Raw genomic sequence first — 18,111 nt, 5'->3', positions numbered from 1 at the left:
GTGCCCAGGTGGCCGAGAAGGCCAAGAGCATCCTGGCTTGTGTCAGAAATAGTGTGGCCAGCAGGGCTGGGGAAGCGATCATCTCCCTGTACTCGGCACTGGTGAGGCCGCACCTCGAATACTGTGTTCAGTTTTGGGCCCCTCAGCACAAGAAAGACATTGAGGTGCTGGAGGAAGTGTGGAAAAGAGCAAAGAAGCTGGTGAAGGGTCTAGAGCACAAATACTGTGAGGAGGGGCTGAGGGAACTGGGGTTGTTTAGCCTGGAGACAAGGAGGCTCAGGGGAAACCTTACTGCTCTCTACAACTACCTGAAAGCAAGGTGGGTGTTGGTCACTTCTCTGAAGTAACAAGTGATAGGAAGAGAAGAAATGGCCTCAAGTTGTGCTGGGGAGATTTAGATTGCATATTAGGAAAAATTTATTCACCAAAAGGCTTGTCAAGCACTGAAACAGGCTTCCCAAGGAAGTCACCATCCCTGGAGGTATTCAAAAGACCTATAGATAAGGCACTTAGGGACTTGATTTACTGGTGGACTTGTGTTAGGTTGATGGCTGGAATTAGTGATCTTTAGCATCTTTTCCAACCTAAATGATTCTGTGATTCTAAACCATCAAAAACTCATTTACCCAACTACAGATTACCAGCAACTTCCATTTAGGTACAAGGTTGGTCAACATAGCTATTAATTTGATAAAGCAAAATCTGGGACCAAAAGTTATCTAGATTGCTTTAGTCTTGAGAACTGTAAGACAGTGAACTAAACTAACTTAGCTAAATAAACAACTATGGGCAAATGAAACCTAATGTTGATAAATGCAAGCAATATATTCTGGAAATTAAAAATTCCCTGTAACACACAGATACAAAATAATCTACAAAAAACTACAGAAAAATCTATGGTCTGAGAATCACTACATTCACCTCTGTTCTCAGTGTTACTATTACTTATTGCACTCAGAAGTCAGCCATAAACAAAGGTAAGGTGATAGTAGCCCTTGGCTCAGACATTTTCATAGTTCTGTCCAATCCGTTTTAAAATGGACATTAAGAACAGGAGATATTCAAGTATAGCTAAAAAGAAAATTATGAGCAGATAAATTCTCAAAAGAAGAAAAAAAAAATCAAAGAGACTGAAATACAAATAACAGGACCAATCACATAACAGAGCTCACAGCTCAGAGCTGGTATTATCTCTGTTTCATGTAACACATGAACAAAGCAGAAGAGAACATCAGGAAAGCTAGGAAATTTAAGAAGTGATGAAATAAAGTATTTTTTCCCATATGCTATATAAATATGTTGCAGAAATAATTGCAAAAGGACATAGCAGGTATCAGGTTATGCAGTAGAAAGGTAATGGTAAAAAATGGTAACAATAAAAGGGTTGGAATTCTAAATAAACAAGATGATCCACAATTAGTCAACTCCAACATTACCCTTGAAAAACACTAAACCTAACAGTTACAATTTAAACAAGAAACATTTGACACTAATCTGAATTAAAAAGCAAATTTAAAAAACAAGCAAAGTGGAACTTTTTGTGGTAGCCCATATATTGGCCTATCACTTAAAAAAGGCTCATCTTCACAGGAAGTTTGCAACCAAAATAGAAATTCCACATCCCGGGGAGCCGAGTGGAAAGCAACAGGGAAACAGATGTGCCTATGCTGCAGAATGAAAGTCTGAACCACACACAACGATTCTAAGAAGAGACTGACACTCTTAATGCCAGATGGGAAATACTGGATGCCAGAACTAAGCTCTTTGCCATAGACTATAAAGTCACTAAAGGAAGTTCAGTTCCAAGACTACAAAACCAAAACCTTCCAGAACACAAGCAAATCTGCCTAAAGAACTGCTTTTACTGAACAAAAGCCCCTGGAAACAAAATTGTTAAGTGCTTAATATTAGCCATGTTTCCTCCACTATCAGAGAACATTGTCTTTATCACAAGACTGAAAAGCATTTAGAAATAGCCTGTAAAACCAAAATATACCTTAACTTTACCTACTTATATACTTATATATACACACACAGAACATGTAGGCACGTCTGAGAAAGAACTGTAGGAGATACTGACAACATTTATGTGATTCCGATCCCTTACCCGGACAAGATGAATTAGGGTGGTTAGAATGGCACATCGTAGCATATTGTGGTCCTCACTCTGTTTCCAAAGGAGTGGTAAATACTGAACCAAACATCCCACATATGGTCGTATCTGAAGTTCAGAACACAAATTTGTTTCTTAATGTGTGAACCAAGGCCATTAATTTATCCCAACAATTTCTGAAATATTTAAGAGCTGTTTTTGTCTGGTTTTGTCATGATAAAAATATAGTTTGCTTTAATTTACTCCTGTTTCCTCTTCCTAAAACACAATATTCTGTGACGATATTCTGTGACTGAAGTAACTTCTGACTGCACAATGGCTTGAAAAGCACAGATTACTTATGGTAACTTTCATGCATGGTAATCAGGCTTAAGTAGTAAATAGAATACAAAAAGTACTTAATTCGGTAACCAGAGATATTTTCACATTAAAATATTCTTCACTTAGACAGGATTCCTAAATAACAGCATCCATTAAGACTACAAGGAACAGCCTTATTAATAAAAAAAAAGAAATTAAAAAAAGTGCTGAGTAACCTCTGAAGTTACCCATCCTTTGAGAACGGGTTGGACTACATAACATCTTGAGGTTTGTCTCAACCTAAATTTTTTTCTGCAATGCTCTACAATACTAACATACTATTTGTCTTCTAAAGTACTTCATTAGGAAATAACATAAGAAGACTCAAGGTTCTTTCTCAACTTGTTTTTTCTGCTGCTTCTCTAGATGATCTACAGTGCAGGGAAATCTGCTGTCACGTTAATTTTTTTCCTACAACGGACTACTAGGAAAGCTTCATTTGGCTTTCAGACAGGATTACTTGTAGAAAGAGGAGATAAGCTCAAAACCATGCATTATCTCTGTCCTTAATACAGTAATGCTGCAAAAAAAAAAAAAAAAAGAGACAAAAGCAGTCAACAGTTTGTTTTTTAATTCAGCAAAAGTATCTTCAATTTCTTTATGTATAAGCTGAAGAATATAATTTAACACTAAGAAGGAAGTACTGAAAATTCATAATTTGAACCTGAAACCTTTCATGCAGTTAAGGGGACTGCTGTATAGAGGCAGTCATGATCCTATCAGTGCCAACTACATACTACAAATTTAACTGCACAGTCTCTAGGAATGTGAAGCATTTTGTCCACCCAAATATCTCTTAATTTGTAAGATTTAATATAATACAAGTCCAGATATGAGACAATTAGAATAAATTACAATTTAAAAAACTGCAGGAAATGCAATATGCAGCAAAAATCTTTCTGTACTCTAAAAGATGAGTCAATACAAAAAATATGTAGTAAAAGGAGCAGCTGAGCAAGAACATTTTACACAAAAGATACATGAGAACTGAGAAGTAAAATGAGAACCAACTAATGAAAACAATGCAGGCATCTACCATAATACTCTATTGATTGATGACTTTTTTTACTATTTTTGTGTAAGCCAAAACATTAAGTCTTCTTCTGTGTTCTTAGCACAAAACTAACACTGAAATCCATAAACAAATACCTGCATACTGACTCTTTCAATCACACAAGACAGAACGTGAAGAACGTGCATTTTGGTGTCACATTGTGTTACTTCCTGAAGTAGCTGAAAGAGCAGTGTAAACATAGATTCCAGATACTGAAAGAAAAATAAACTACAGATTAGACCACAAGAAATATAACTGGTGACATGAGTTGGTAATTTTTCCTGTATGCTTACAATTCTATGACATCTGTGACCTCTGAAAGACAGTTACAAAGTGTGCAAAATGTCACTCTTTCATTTGGAAAAATGCACACTAGCCAATCATTGCCTAAATAAGATTAAAAAAATCCGATATGCTCCTACATTAACAGTTCAAATGTGATCAGTTTGAACATGTATCATTTTCATGTTTTGGTAAGTTTAAGTGTGACTTCAAAGATAAAATACTACAAAGTTGAAGGCCGTCTCTTCAGAAGGAACAGTATCTTAGGGTCAAAGAAAAGGTACAGTTTTCCAGCTTTTGTTTCAGCAGATAAAATTTATATACTGAACTGAAAAAGACATCTTAATTCCAGTGTTTACAGTATAGATGCACTCTGCATTTTTGTATTGTTCGTTCTTTTTGTTTGTTGCAATCAACATGGATGTCATAACCAAATGAGAAAGCGCATCTATGAAATTTAAGTTATCAAAATAAATCTTGACTGTATTTATAATGACATTGCATTGTTTACTTAACAACAATAATGACCACTGTAAAGGGCATAAATCTTGGAGACCACAAAAGTCTATGTTTTTAAGGCACTGTTTTAACCACACATATTTAATATTTGTGTGAAACAGCAGGTTGGAAAGTACTGTGTGAAACAGACATACTGGAAAGTCACATTGGTGTGGAGGCATTTATTAGTGTCCTGGGTTGAGTGAGTGGTGGAGATTTTTGGTGGCAGGGGAGGGGGCGATAGGGGCAGCCCCCTGTGAGAAGCTTCTGGAAGCTCCCCCAGCTCCAAGTCAGCTCCACTTCTGTTTGGAAAATTGAGCCCATCAGCTGTGCTTCTGCGATAATGTATTTAAGAAGGGACGTGGTGACGGGCAGTGGGACTTGTGAGGAGGATTTGCTGCAGCTGCATGAACACCAAGGTCAGTGGAGGAACGGAGGAAGAAAGGAGGGGGGAGGTGTGCCGGAGCAGAGACCCCCCTGTATCCTGTGGTGAGACGGCAGGGCGGCCCCCCCTGCCACCCATGGAGATCTACGGTGGAGCAGACATTGATTTGTGGCCTGTTGCTCCTGCTCGGAATAATCAAGGTGCTGTGCCCGAAGAAGGCCGGGGTCTCATGGGTAAAGGCAGCCCCGCTGCTGTAATTCAGCACTGGGAGGATTGCAGCATGCGGGGGAGTCCCACGCCAGAGCAGCTCGGGAAGGGCTGCAGCCATGGGAGGGAATCCAGTCGGAGGAAGTTAGTGACCCATGACGGAGCAGTGGGGGGAACGCTGCGGCCCATGGGAGGAATTCAAGTCAGAGAAAGTTTGTGGAGGACTGTCTCCTGTGAGAGGGGGACCACGATGGAGCAGGAGGAACAAGTTTCGGACACTCCCCTCACCAATGATAAGGGAAGTGGCAGCACTGACTGCACCCCCCATTCCCTGCCCTTGTGCTACTGGGGGAGGAGGTAGAGATATCGGGAGCAGAGCTGAGCCCGGGAAGAAGGGAGGGGGGGGGGGAAGGTGTTCTCAAGATGTGGCAATCCTTCTCACTGTCCTACTCTGTTATGTGTTGTTAATGTCTGTAACAAATGCGTGTTCTTTTTTTTCTTCCCCTAACGAGTCTGCCTTTTGCTCGTGATCATAAAAGGGTGATTTTTCCCCAACCCAGTCCTATCTTGAACCCCAAGCCTGGCTCTCTGTCCATTCTCATTACCGGAGGGGAAGGGAGAGAGAGCTGCTGCGTGGTGGTTGGCTGCCAATCAGGCCTAAACCACAACAATTAGAGACAGCATTCATATTGTCTTAGCAAGAAGAAACTTAGCATCTGCTAACACACAGTATATATAGCACTGAATACAAAGCTAGGAAGTTGTAATAATCAATACTAAATGGTTTTGAATTGTCTGTCTGTATATTGCACATCAGCAACCTTAACAAAAGCAGTTTAAGTCCTCATAAGTTTTGGTCTATGAAGACAAAAAAATACATACACACAACAATTCTAAATAGTGTGGTTTAAAATGAAATTGAAAAATGTGTTTTCTTGCTCTCCTCTATGGATCAATCTGCTCATCAGAGTATGCCCATATAAATGCTCTTACCGGTAAGAACTGGTCAGTTCTGAACTCGAAGTCATCTACAGGTAAATCGCCATTAAGGAAAAAAAATACATATGGCAGATGAAATACTTAAATAAGCAAACATTACATGGATACACAAAAATTATAATGTGAAGAATTTGGTAGTAAGTTTAAAATTGTTTATTTTCCAGTAACTCTGAATTAAGAACTAATCAAACATCTTTGCCAATAAAAGGATATTTAACTTCAGTGTTGTAGCTGTCTCGATACGGACCTGAAAGACAACGGTCAAGAAGCATCATGCATACATCCATTAATCATTTTGATTATCAACATAATATTTGACAATATTAAACCAGTTGCTGTTTTGGCAATTGAATCAATCTATGCGTTCTGACATCCTCTAAGAAATACAATTAGTTCAACTCAAACATTTTCATTTTCATTCATTCTAGTATCCTTTACATTTTCTTTGGCATTGCTAAAGTAGCACCACCTGGAGAAACTACTCAAGGAAAACCTTAATGAGGATCAAGAAGGTATTAAACAAGAAGCTATCTAGCCTGTGTGTCCTGGATTTGAGTGAGTGGTGGGGTTTTGGAGTAGCAGGGGAGGGGGCTACACTGGTGGCCCCCTGTGAGAAGCTTTGCAAAGCTCCCCCAGCTCCAAATCAGCTCCACCTCTGCACCAAGGCTGAGACAGTAAACTGCACCTCTGCGATAATGTATTTAAGACGACACGTGGTCAAGACTTGTGAGGAGGATTTACAGCAGCTGTGTGAACACCAAGGTCAGTGGAGGAACGGAGGAAGAAAGGAGGGGGGAGGTGTGCCAGAGCAGAGACCCCCCAGCTTTGTCTTCTGGCGAGACAGCAGGGTGGGCCCCCTCGCCATCCATGGAGGTCTGTGGTGGAGCAGACACTGATTTATGGCCAGGGAGGGCAGAATGATATTTAAGGTGGCTGTGCCCTATGACAGCCAGGACCCTGGGGGAAGAAGCAGCCCCCACTGTTGTAGTTCAGCGCTGGGAGGATTGCAGCATGCGGGGGTGTCCCACACTGGAGCAGCTCGGGAAGGGCTGCAGCCGTGGGAGAGAATCCAGTCGGAGAAAGTTTGTGGAGGACTGTCTCCTGTGAGAGGGGGATCGTGCTGGAGCAGGGGGAAGAAGTTCCAGAAGCTCCTCCCACCAAAGATGGAAGTGGCAGCACTGACTGCACCCCTCATTCCCTGCCCCCTGTGCCACTTCGGGAGGAGGTAGAGATATCGGGAGCAGAGCTGAGCTCGGGAAGAAGGGAGGGGTGGGGGGAGGTGTTCTCAAGATGTGGCAATGCTTCTCACTGTCCTACTCTGTTACGTGTTGTTGCTGTTACTGTCTGTAATAAATTTGTTCTTTTTTTCTTCACCTAATGAGTCTGCCCTTTGCCAATGACTGTAACAGGTGATATATCCCTCCCTGTCCTATCTCAAATCCCAAGCCTGGCTTATTTTCTCCTCAGTGCTGGGGGAAAGGGCAAAGTGAGCAGCTGTGTGGTGCTCAATGGCTCTCTGAGCTCAAACTACGACACTGTGATAAAAACTCTTGCAATAGAGAAGTAGTTTAATTTGGGATTATCTCACAGCTTGCTGTCACCCAAAAAGCACAGAATCAAGTAGAATCAACAAGTTAACATGTTCTTCCCTCCTAGATGTTCAGAAAGCATAATGTGAAAACTGTCACAACATTGACAGAGAAACACATTCCTGTCTGGAATCATGTAAACAAATGTTACAACTGCCAATTACTAATATGTAACTAACAAACTAGCTAGGTGTTTTTGTTTAAAAATAAAAACAAAAGAAACAGTGACAAAACCATCTTCTCAACTCAACCTCATTTGCTGGTAAACTGAAATTGTAGCTTAAAACCACAGAATTGTACTCAACCAATTTAGCAACCAATCCTGTTTACCATTCTGCTAATATTGATGCTTAAGTAATACTGTATAGTGCAAGAATCAGTAACAGAATAAGCCTGATTTATCTAGACAAAATGTTCATTTGTTTATAAATTATTTATCTCAAGACATTTCACAACTTTATTCTTAAAAAAAGATGCTATTGCTATTCATTCTCTCAAAGTCATTACCTAGTGAATATCTTAAGGGCTCATTTCATGACTGACCACAATTAAACACGCTCACAACTTCCCAACAAATTATCTTTTGTAAGACACAACATATTTTAAGTTGTGATGTTATGAAATTTTCCATCAAGTTTACACAAGGTACAGTATGTTTCACCTGCGTTTACAGAAAAAAAAATGTATAATCCGAAACATTACTTATTTATACTTACCACTAAGTCCTGGTCTTGAAGCAAGCTATGAATTGCCTCATATAACACAGGTCTCAAGTCTGACTTGAATTTTACAGAAATCCACTGTCCAATCAGCCAAATTACTCGTCGGCGTATTAGTTTATATCTTTAAAAGTAGGGGGGAAAAAAATATTGTACTCATTAACTCATTATACTTGCTGTTCTAGAATACTTTGATGAAAAAGAAATCTAAGAATCACTAGGAAAATGTTATTGCCCAAAACATTTATTAAGAGATTTAGTTTGTCAAGACAAACTTTAGAACTTAGTGCAGAAATATTTTCCATCAAAATTCTTCATTAAAGGACTCAAGAATCACAAGTTTAGTCTAGAAAAGATAACTTTCATTCTAAATGACTGAATCTTGAAGATCGTACTAGAGATACGGTTTATCCTGCACATAGCACACCAATAAGAAACTAGAAATAAATTTTACATTTATTAGTGCCATCATAGCATCTACTGCTTTCACCATAGTTTCCAGCAATATTCTTGACATTCCATTTGTGCACAAAGTTTTAGGTCAGATACAATTTACAAATCCAATCTTAAGTACTGTATTACAGGAACTGCCAGAGTATTTCATGTCATCTGCCTAAAATTGTTCTCAGAGAGAAATGACATCACCAACTCCCGCACCAGTGCTGCAACAAGAGCACAAATCAAATAGCACAGAGTCAATGGGAAGAACTAGAACAGTGAACTGAACTGCCTTACATAATGATTGAGAAAAGCATTCCATAAAGCTGCTATTTTTCTCCACTGATTATAAAAGCTGGTCAGGAAGAATAGCTCAGAATTAAATGTTTAACTTGCAGACATATAAAGTTAGGGAAGATGAACCTTATTCACAGAATGTTAACCAAAAAAATTATGTTGCCATGTTATCATAAATGTATTTTTCATTTTATGAACTTCTGCCTTGTAAGCCATCAAGGCAGCAATTTAAACTGAAGTTATTGAGGCTTCTTTACATTTAATCAATGCATTTGTTAAACTTTCCCGTAACAGTAAGAGTTAACAAAGCACACCTTCAGAGATAATTAAAGTTGTGGAAGCAGCATGTATACAGAAATTCATTAGATTGGAACACAAAGCTGATGAGGAATAACATTCCAGTGTTGCTCAGGATTTACTGAGTGGCAGTGAAGCATGAATAACCCATGCAGAAGCATGACTTAAGACACTGCCTTACTAACTCATCCTTCTATCTGTTAGAGAAATGGTGATGCTACAACTTTTTCTATTCCTAGAATGGTTGTGCTTGATACATAACCTTGTAATAATCAGAATATTCAAAACCTAAGTTTTTTCTTGAGATTGGCACTGGATAGTTTTCTAACAACTATCACACCAAGAAAAGTTTTAAATAACATGACAGAATTACATAACCATCTGCTGACAACAGAGATTTTCAGCTCTGGTGATACCTGCCATACAATCCATACACCCTAACTGCATCTTTATATTCTCTCTCTCTCTCTCTCTCTCTCTCTCCCTGGTAGAGAAAAGATAGCATGCTTTCAAGGTTTTCTGGGGAGATGGGTGCATGTTTGGGTTTTGTTTGAGTTTTTTTTTTTAAATGACTGAAGTTCCTATAAATTATTCTGCTCATAGGTGCTCCTTTTTAGGTCCTACCTTTTCTACATTCACTACTTCCGGGAAAACCTCACCTCTTAGAACATCATTAGCTTTTACACTAAGAGCACACACTGACTAAGTATAAGCAGATTGAGTCTGCTGGACCTAATCCTCTTATGGAAAAAGTGAACATATTCCAAAATAAGGCAATTTGTTGCAGTCGTCATAGGATGGTAGCTTTAAGCAATCTGGAAAGCATTCAGACATTCAAGTGAAAAGTAGGTTACTCGATAGCAAAGTACTAAGGGTCACATCAATGCTTTCTCTCAGCAGAAAAAGTTGTTTTAGGATTGAATTATTGCAAAAAAATGGTATTCAGTAAACTATTTTAATAGCATGGACAAGTTTCTCCTTGATCACTACAAAACTAAATATTATGGCAAGTGATAAATTTGGCAATGCAATGTGCTACAAATACCATGGCAGCTTTATTCAGATATTGGTGACAGACATTGCAGCCATTCCAAATCAGGCGACAGGCACTGCAGCCAATCCGACCCCTACGATAAGTACTGCGGGTGAACTGGACCATCAATCCACGACGGTGTCAGTTGCTCCCATACAGAAAAAGAAATACACTAAAAAATCCCCTCACATTGTAAAAGATGATGGTGAACCAGGGCCCTCACAAGAACAGGAGGAGGAGGCAGAGCCAGTGGTAATCACCCGATCCCTATCCCTGAGTGAGCTACGAGACATGCGAAAGGATTTCAGCCGCCATCCAGGGGAACACCTCCTTACCTGGCTGCTCCGATGCTGGGATAGCGGGGCCAACACTGTGGAATTAGAAGGTAGAGAAGCCAGGCAACTGGGATCCCTGTCCAGGGACACAGGCATTGACAAGATTATTGGAAGAAAGACACAAACGCTCAGCCTTTGGAGATGACTACTGTCGGGCGTGAGGGACAGATATCCCTTCAAGGAAGATCTTATGTGTCATCTAAGTAAGTGGACTGCCATGGAGAGAGGTATCCAATACCTGAGGGAACTGGCTGTGCGGGAGATGGTTTATTATGATCCAGACGATGCGCGGCTACCCACAGACCCAGATGAAGTCCAATGCACCCGGCCCATGTGGCGGAAGTTTATACGGAGTGCTCCATCATCACATTTGAATGCACTAGCAGTATTTGACTGGAGAGACGAAGAGGGACCAACTATGGATGACTTGGCTCGCCGACTCCAGCACTATGAAGAAAGTCTCTCTTCTATTGTTGCGGCTGTGGAGAAACTGTCACAAGAAGTCCGACAACTCAAAGAGGACATGTCCTACTCTCCACCTCCACAGACTAAGGTCTCTGCTATCAGGAGCAAACGACTCCCTACTCAGGCAAGACAGTATACACCACAGGGGAACCTATGGTATTACCTGCGCGACCATGGAGAAGACATGAGGAAATGGGACGGGAAACCCATGTACGTTCTAAGAGAGCGGGTCCAAGAGTTGGAGGAAGAATGGCTACAAATCAAGGTTCTTCCAGGATAAGTGCTGCTCCAGTCTCCGCTAATCAGTTACCCAAACAGCGTAGAAGAGTTGACTTTGCTTCTGATCCTATGAGGAGAACTTCTGAGTCGTACTTACAAAAAGAGAGTAACCAGAATGAGACTGAGATTCACACAGACTGCACTAACCCCTTCATCAACAATGGATACTATGAGCAGCATTAGAGGGGCCCTGCCTCCAGCCAGGTGGAGGAGAGGGACAATCATGTTTACTGGACTGTGTGGATTCGATGGCCTGGCACATCTGACCCCCAGGAGTACAAGGCTCTGGTGGACACTGGTGCCCAGTGCACCCTGATGCCGTCGAATCTCCAAGGAACAGAGGCTATCTGTATCTCAGGAGTGACAGGAGGTTCTCAACAGCTGACCGTGTTGGAGGCTGAGGTGAGCCTAACTGGAAATGAGTGGCAAAAGCACCGTTGTAACTGGCCCGGAAGCTCCCTGTATTCTTGGAATAGATTATCTCCGGAGAGGGTATTTTAAGGACCCAAAAGGGTACCGGTGGGATTTTGGTATAGCTGCCTTGGAGACAGAAGAAATTAAAAAGCTGTCCACTCTGCCAGGGCTCTCAGAGGATCTTTCTGCTGTGGGACTACTGAAGGTTGAAGAGCAACAGGTGCCGATCGCTACCACGACTGTGCACCGACGGCAATATCGCACCAGCAGAGACTCTGTAGTTCCCATCCACCAACTGATTCGTCAACTCGAGAGCCAAGGGGTGATCAGCAAGACTCGCTCACCCTTCAGCAGCCCCATATGGCCAGTGCGGAAATCTAATGGAGAGTGGAGACTGACAGGGGACTATCGGGGCCTGAATGAAGTCACACCACCGCTGACTGCTGCTGTGCCAGACATGCTGCAGCTTCAGTATGAACTCAAGTCAAAGGCAGCCAAGTGGTACCCCACAACTGATATTGCCAATGCCTTTTTCTCCATCCCTCTGGCAGCAGAGTGCAGGCCACGGTTTGCTTTCACCTGGAGGGGTGTCCAATACACCTGGAACAGACTGCCCATGGGGTGGAAACACAGTCCCACTATTTGCCATGGACTGCTCCACACTGCACGGGAACAGGGTGAAGCTCCAGAACACTTACAGTGTATTGATGACATCATTATATGGGGGAATACAGCAGAAAAAGTTTTTGAGAAGGGAGAGAAAATAGTTAAAATTCTTTTGAGAGCTGGCTTCGCCATAAAACGGGGTAAAGTCAAGGGCCCCGCACAGGAGGTTCAGTTTTCAGGAATCAAATGGCAAGATGGACGCCATCAGATTCCAAAGGATGTGATTAATAAAATAACAGCTATGTCTCCACCAACCAGCAGAAAAGAAGTACAAGCTTTCTTAGGTGTAATAGGCTTCTGGAGAATGCATATTCCAAATTACAGTCAGATCGTAAGCCCTCTTTATCAAGTGACCTGAAAGAAAAATGACTTTTTATGGGGCCCTGAACAAAAGCAAGCTTTTGAACAAATTAAACAGGAAATCGTTCATGCCGTAGCCCTTGGGCCAGTTCAGGCAGGACATGATGTTAAAAATGTGCTCTACACTGCAGCTGGGGAGAATGGCCCTACCTGGAGTCTTTGGCAGAGGGACCAGGGGAGACCCGGGGTCGACCCCTGGGATTCTGGAGTCGAGGATATAGAGGATCCGAAGCCCGTTATACTCCAACTGAAAAAGAGATACTGGCAGCATATGAAGGGGTCCGAGCTGCTTCAGAAGTGATTGGTACAGAAGCACAGCTCCTCTTGGCACCCCGACTGCCGGTACTGGGCTGGATGTTCAAAGGGAAGGTCCCCTCAACACATCATGCAACTGATGCTACGTGGAGTAAGTGGGTCGCGCTCATCACACAGCTGGCTCGAATAGGAAACACCAACTGCCCAGGAATACTGGAAGTAATAACAAATTGGCCAGAGAACAAAGACTTTGGAATGTCACCAGAGGAAGAGGTGACCCGAGCTGAAGAGGCACTGCCATATAATGAACTACCAGATAATGAGAAGCGATATGCCTTATTTACCAATGGGTCCTGTCGCATTGTAGGGAAACATTGGAAGTGGAAGGCTGCTGTGTGGAGCCCCACACGTCAGGTCGCAGAAGCTGCTGAAGGAGAGGGTGAATCCAGTCAATTTGCAGAGGTGAAAGCCATCCAGCTGGCCTTAAGTATCGCCGAGCGAGAAAAATCCATCAAGGAAGAGATGCAACATATAGATGGGCTTGTGACCAAGGGATGGACCTAACTATGGACATTATATCACAGGTTATCCATGAATGCGAGACATGTGCTGCAATCAGGCAGGCCAGGCGGTTAAAACCTCCTTGGTATGGAGGGAGATGGTTAAAGTATAGATATGGGGAGGCCTGGCAGATTGATTACATCACGCTCCCACAAACTCGGCATGGTAAGCGTTATGTGCTCACAATGGTAGAAGCAACTACTGGATGGCTGGAAACATATGCTGTGCCCCATGCCACTGCTCGGAACACTATTCTGGGCCTTGAAAAACAAGTTCTGTGGCGGCATGGCACCCCAGATAGAATCGAGTCAGATAATGGGACTCATCTTCAAAATATTCTTATAAACACCAGGGCAAAAGAACATGGCATTGAGTGGATATATCATATCCCCTATCATGCCCCAGCCTCTGGGAAAATTGAGCGGTATAGTGGGCTACTGAAGACCATGCTGAGAGCAATGGGAGGTGGAACTTTTAAGCATTGGGACACACATTTAGCAAAGGCCACCTGGTTAGTCAATACTAGAGGATCTGCCAACCAGGCTGGCCCTGCGCAGTCAAACATTCTGCATATTGTAGATGGAGACAGAGTCCCGGTAGTGCACCCTAAAAACATGCTGGGGAAGACCGTCTGGGTTATTCCTACTTCAGGTAAAGGTAAGCCCATTCGTGGAATTACCTTTGCCCAAGGACCCGGGTGCACTTGGTGCGTAATGCAGAAGGACGGGGAAGTCCGATGTGTACCTCAAGGGGACTTAATGTTAGGTGAAAATAGCCAATAAGCTGTATTAGATTTGTCACCACACCACCCTACCAATGCTTTGTTATGGCAAACATGAACTTGGATGAAAATAGGACTGGTTCCAGCAACTGATGCCCAGCGACTGCCGCAGACTGTGAATACAGACACCATCAGATGCATCAGCCACCAGCTCCAGCTGCAACAGAGACTGCATGCCATCCTCCTGCCAGGTCCAAGGACACCTCTGCCCTACTGACTGAGCATTGCTCCTCCTGCCTGAAGGGGCTGTTATGACAGATGGAACCTGAAGCTATGGACCAAGTCAACTCATGATACATCCTGCAATGATGGACCATGGACTGAGGGAATGACATCTGTGTGCATATGTCTTTGACCAAGGAAGAGGATTGTAAAGAACAAGAATGCATTAGAAATATGGAACGTGAGCATAACGCAAAATGATATGGAATAAGGGGTGGGTACTGTCCTGGTAGGGGCTGGACTGGAGTTCCCGTTGGTCTGGCAGCGGGAGGAGCTGCAGCACCCTGAGACCCCAGGGGCTCCCCAGGTCCCAGTGCCCTCACCTGTGTGCGGGGGTGGGGGGAGCACAGCTGGAGGGCTGGGCCCCGATTGGCCGATAGTCCATGTCACATGACACTGTGCTCACTATATAAGGGCCCAGGAGGGGCTGCCATTTCCAGGAGTGCTGCTGTGGGGCCTTTGTGTTGGGGATCGCCGGCCGGGAGCAGGCGGGTGTCAGTCAGGGGGTGGTGAGCAGCTGTATTGTACATTACCCGTTGATACTGCTGTCACCATATTGTTCTGTCACTGTTATTAAACTGTTTTTATCTCAACCCGCGAGTCTCCCTTTGCCCCTCCGATTCCCTCCCCATTCCCAAGTGGGGGGAGGGTGGGTGAGCGACTGTGTGGCGTTTAGCTGCTGAGCAGGCTCAAACGACGACACAGAGTCAAAGGGTGATTTGGAACTCATCTGATGAGGATTAGTACATACAATAGCAGTCACTGTCCTTCCTCTGAGGCAAGAGTGACAGTTTCAGGAACAGGGAGGAACACTGCCTACTAGTCAGTTGTAGAGGTGGATAGTTCCATCTGTACTGAGATGCCAAAACCAGTCTTTCAGAATAACGTATGATATTCACTAAACAAAAAAGGTACTCATGGGAAGGCCATCCAAGTGAATGGGACCTTGGTGAGAAGGAAAAACCACAGCAGACGGGCTATATAATACTCTTTATGTAGATCCACCTTGTAATTATTTACACTTTACAAGACAACCCAAGTCCTTACTTCCCCACTTTATTGCTGGTATAACTAACTGAAGACTGTTACAGAGGGTTTGTATTTAAACTAGTAGAGAAAAACAAATCACTATCTTGGCTAAGCTACAGTTTTACTGAGATGATTTCCAGAGATTCCACTAGACATTGCTGCCTGAAAGTACTCTGGCGTTTCAGAGGTCAAAATATCTTTCTTTAAATGAGCAAAGATTGTTGTCCTGAGAAAGTTTAGTCAACTGCAATACATGCAAGAGGGCAGACATACATCATTTTTATAAGACCTTGGAAGTATCCGTCACACAGTGATTTAAACAAACAGAAGCTGTCAGGACGACTGTGACTTCTGTGACTGTATCAGTTATCTCTACATATTTCATACCTCTGCTCATATAGTGAATATGTTTAAATATTTTTCAAGTCTGCAATTATTAAACATTGTATCTTACCAGATTTGTATCAACAGTTCATATTTAAGTGAAGGCATAACAAACCAAGGTGCTTACCTGTTATGAGAAACCTGTAGTTCTGCTAAGAGTTGATTTTTAAACCACTGATCAAAATCCACACTATCAAATAGTTCATAAGCAGCCAGTCCAACCGCATTATACACTGGGGAAAAACAATAGTTACGGTTATTTTTTGTTTAAATGTGGAAATCTTTAATATTAAATTATCAGACTAATTTCAGTTTCAAAAAACATCTTTGATAACCTGAACATAATAAAGAAAACAAAACTGTATTTTTCTGAAGGAAGATATTAGCAGACCACTGTGAAAGGAACTGTGGAGAAAATTTATTAAAAGAAAGGTATTACAGAAGAAAATTCAGACTCTTGAAAGTAGTTAAAAGCCATAAGAACAACGAAGATCTTACTCTAACATCTAGAATGGTTCCATCAGAGGTCTCAGATAATTATTTTCTTTTGCAATAAAATCTCCTTACTTGTAAAATGAGACAGATTATGTCCATGGAAGCACTGTAGCTCATTTATTTGCAGAAAGGAAAGGACAATAAGGGAAATAGTCTAAGGGTTTGTTTCACAAAAGAGCTGAGAAAAGCACCATATTTTTACATAAGCATTCTGAAAAGTGAAGACTGTCATCAAGTGAAAGGAGAAAGAGGATTTAGGTCTTACTTTTCAAATGTCTTAAAAATATATGAAGAATTTGCAAGTTTAAGTAGTCAAGCACATACACAAAAGCAGTGCTGTTACTTCAAAGATAAAGAAGGTAAAGTAAAATTCAGTTTACCAGCATCTTTAATCAGTATAGCATTGGTATCTTCCATGTTGGTAGATCCTACAAGACAAAGTTAAAATGAAGGAAAAAGCATAATTAAAACAACACAAGCAATTTTGCATTTATACACTTTAAGTGTACTGTGAATTAAGTCTGTTTCACTATTTTTTTTTATTCACAAATTCAATTATTTCAGTTTCGTTACTTTCTTTGGTGAATATATTAAAATCAAATCAAAGCTTTCACATGCCATTTTTGACTGACTTCGTCAGAGTTTAAGATTTTTAACAGCAACATGCAAGTAAGTTAGAAGCATGTATTTTAAATGAACAGACTCATAACCTGCAAATTGCTGAAGACTGTCACCTCATGTACTATTTCCAAGAGTCCTAGACCTAGTTCCTATATACTTTATATATGCATGCATGTGTACTTACAATGTATAAGTAAAGATTTTCAAAAATCTTAAGCATTAATGAATCCTTAATATCATCTAGTACTTCAACAATAACTCTCAAGTTGAAAACATCCAGAAATGACTACTAGGGGTTTCAGGAGCAAAAAAAAAGTGTATGTATACCTTTTAGCATGAAACTTCTATAATTCTTGGAAAACAAAATAAAACCCTGTCGTCAGAAACCTTTTACCATTACCAGTATTACAGCACAGCAAGCCATCCTGAAACTTATGTACACCAAGTGTTTTATGAAGAGATTCTGTGAAGTCAGAAACCACCATCAGAAAAATAAGCATTTATTTCTATTTAAGAGAATGTACTGATCCATTCTGGTAAGTTGATTTATAAAGTACTGTAAGTCAGGTAAGATACAACCTGAGGAAACAGACTAAGCTGAAATCCCAGGGAAAAAGCAGCAGCTACTATGCATTATCTTTCATAAACACTATAAAATTCAGTTTGGGAAGTGAAGAATCATAGACTATAATAGAAAGAATGAATATTTCCAATTTCATACAGGAAAACGACTGAATTTTTAAAGCAGATCCTTCAGATTTGTGAAGACCTCTAGACTCTCTAAAATGACAGCAACACTTGAGCTTTTTCTGTCAAACATTTTTTGCTTTTTTGTTGGTTTTTTTTTTTTTTTTCCCCCCCCTCAGTATTTTTGCAGAGACATGACAGAATTACCCTAAACTGCCTTGCAACATTTGAAAAGGAAGGTCTCAGTAAAAACAATCTACAGAATTTAAGCTTCTCAACCGTTCTC

At 41.5% G+C, this 18,111-nt stretch overlaps 1 protein-coding gene across 5 annotated transcripts in view; it reads right to left on the bottom strand.

Annotated features, from left to right (window-relative positions):
* Positions 1–18,111, bottom strand: part of IPO11 (importin 11) — a 112,204-nt gene that overhangs the window by 52,248 nt on the left and 41,845 nt on the right. For all 5 annotated transcript variants that reach the window (XM_033009091.2, XM_042804740.1, XM_042804741.1 and 2 more), the window contains 7 exons: positions 16,898–16,945; positions 16,150–16,255; positions 8,204–8,330; positions 6,112–6,145; positions 5,893–5,933; positions 3,623–3,739; positions 2,108–2,221 (listed from right to left, as the gene is read on the bottom strand). In XM_033009091.2, the coding sequence (XP_032864982.1) occupies positions 2,108–2,221; positions 3,623–3,739; positions 5,893–5,933; positions 6,112–6,145; positions 8,204–8,330; positions 16,150–16,255; positions 16,898–16,945 (587 nt within the window). The remainder of the gene's footprint in view (positions 1–2,107; positions 2,222–3,622; positions 3,740–5,892; positions 5,934–6,111; positions 6,146–8,203; positions 8,331–16,149; positions 16,256–16,897; positions 16,946–18,111) is intronic.

Source organism: Tyto alba, unplaced genomic scaffold (assembly GCF_018691265.1).
Source record: "Tyto alba isolate M040663 unplaced genomic scaffold, T.alba_DEE_v4.0 Super-Scaffold_42, whole genome shotgun sequence".
NCBI classification, from domain to species: Eukaryota; Metazoa; Chordata; class Aves; order Strigiformes; family Tytonidae; genus Tyto; species Tyto alba.
This window is presented reverse-complemented; position numbering and strand designations above follow the sequence as displayed.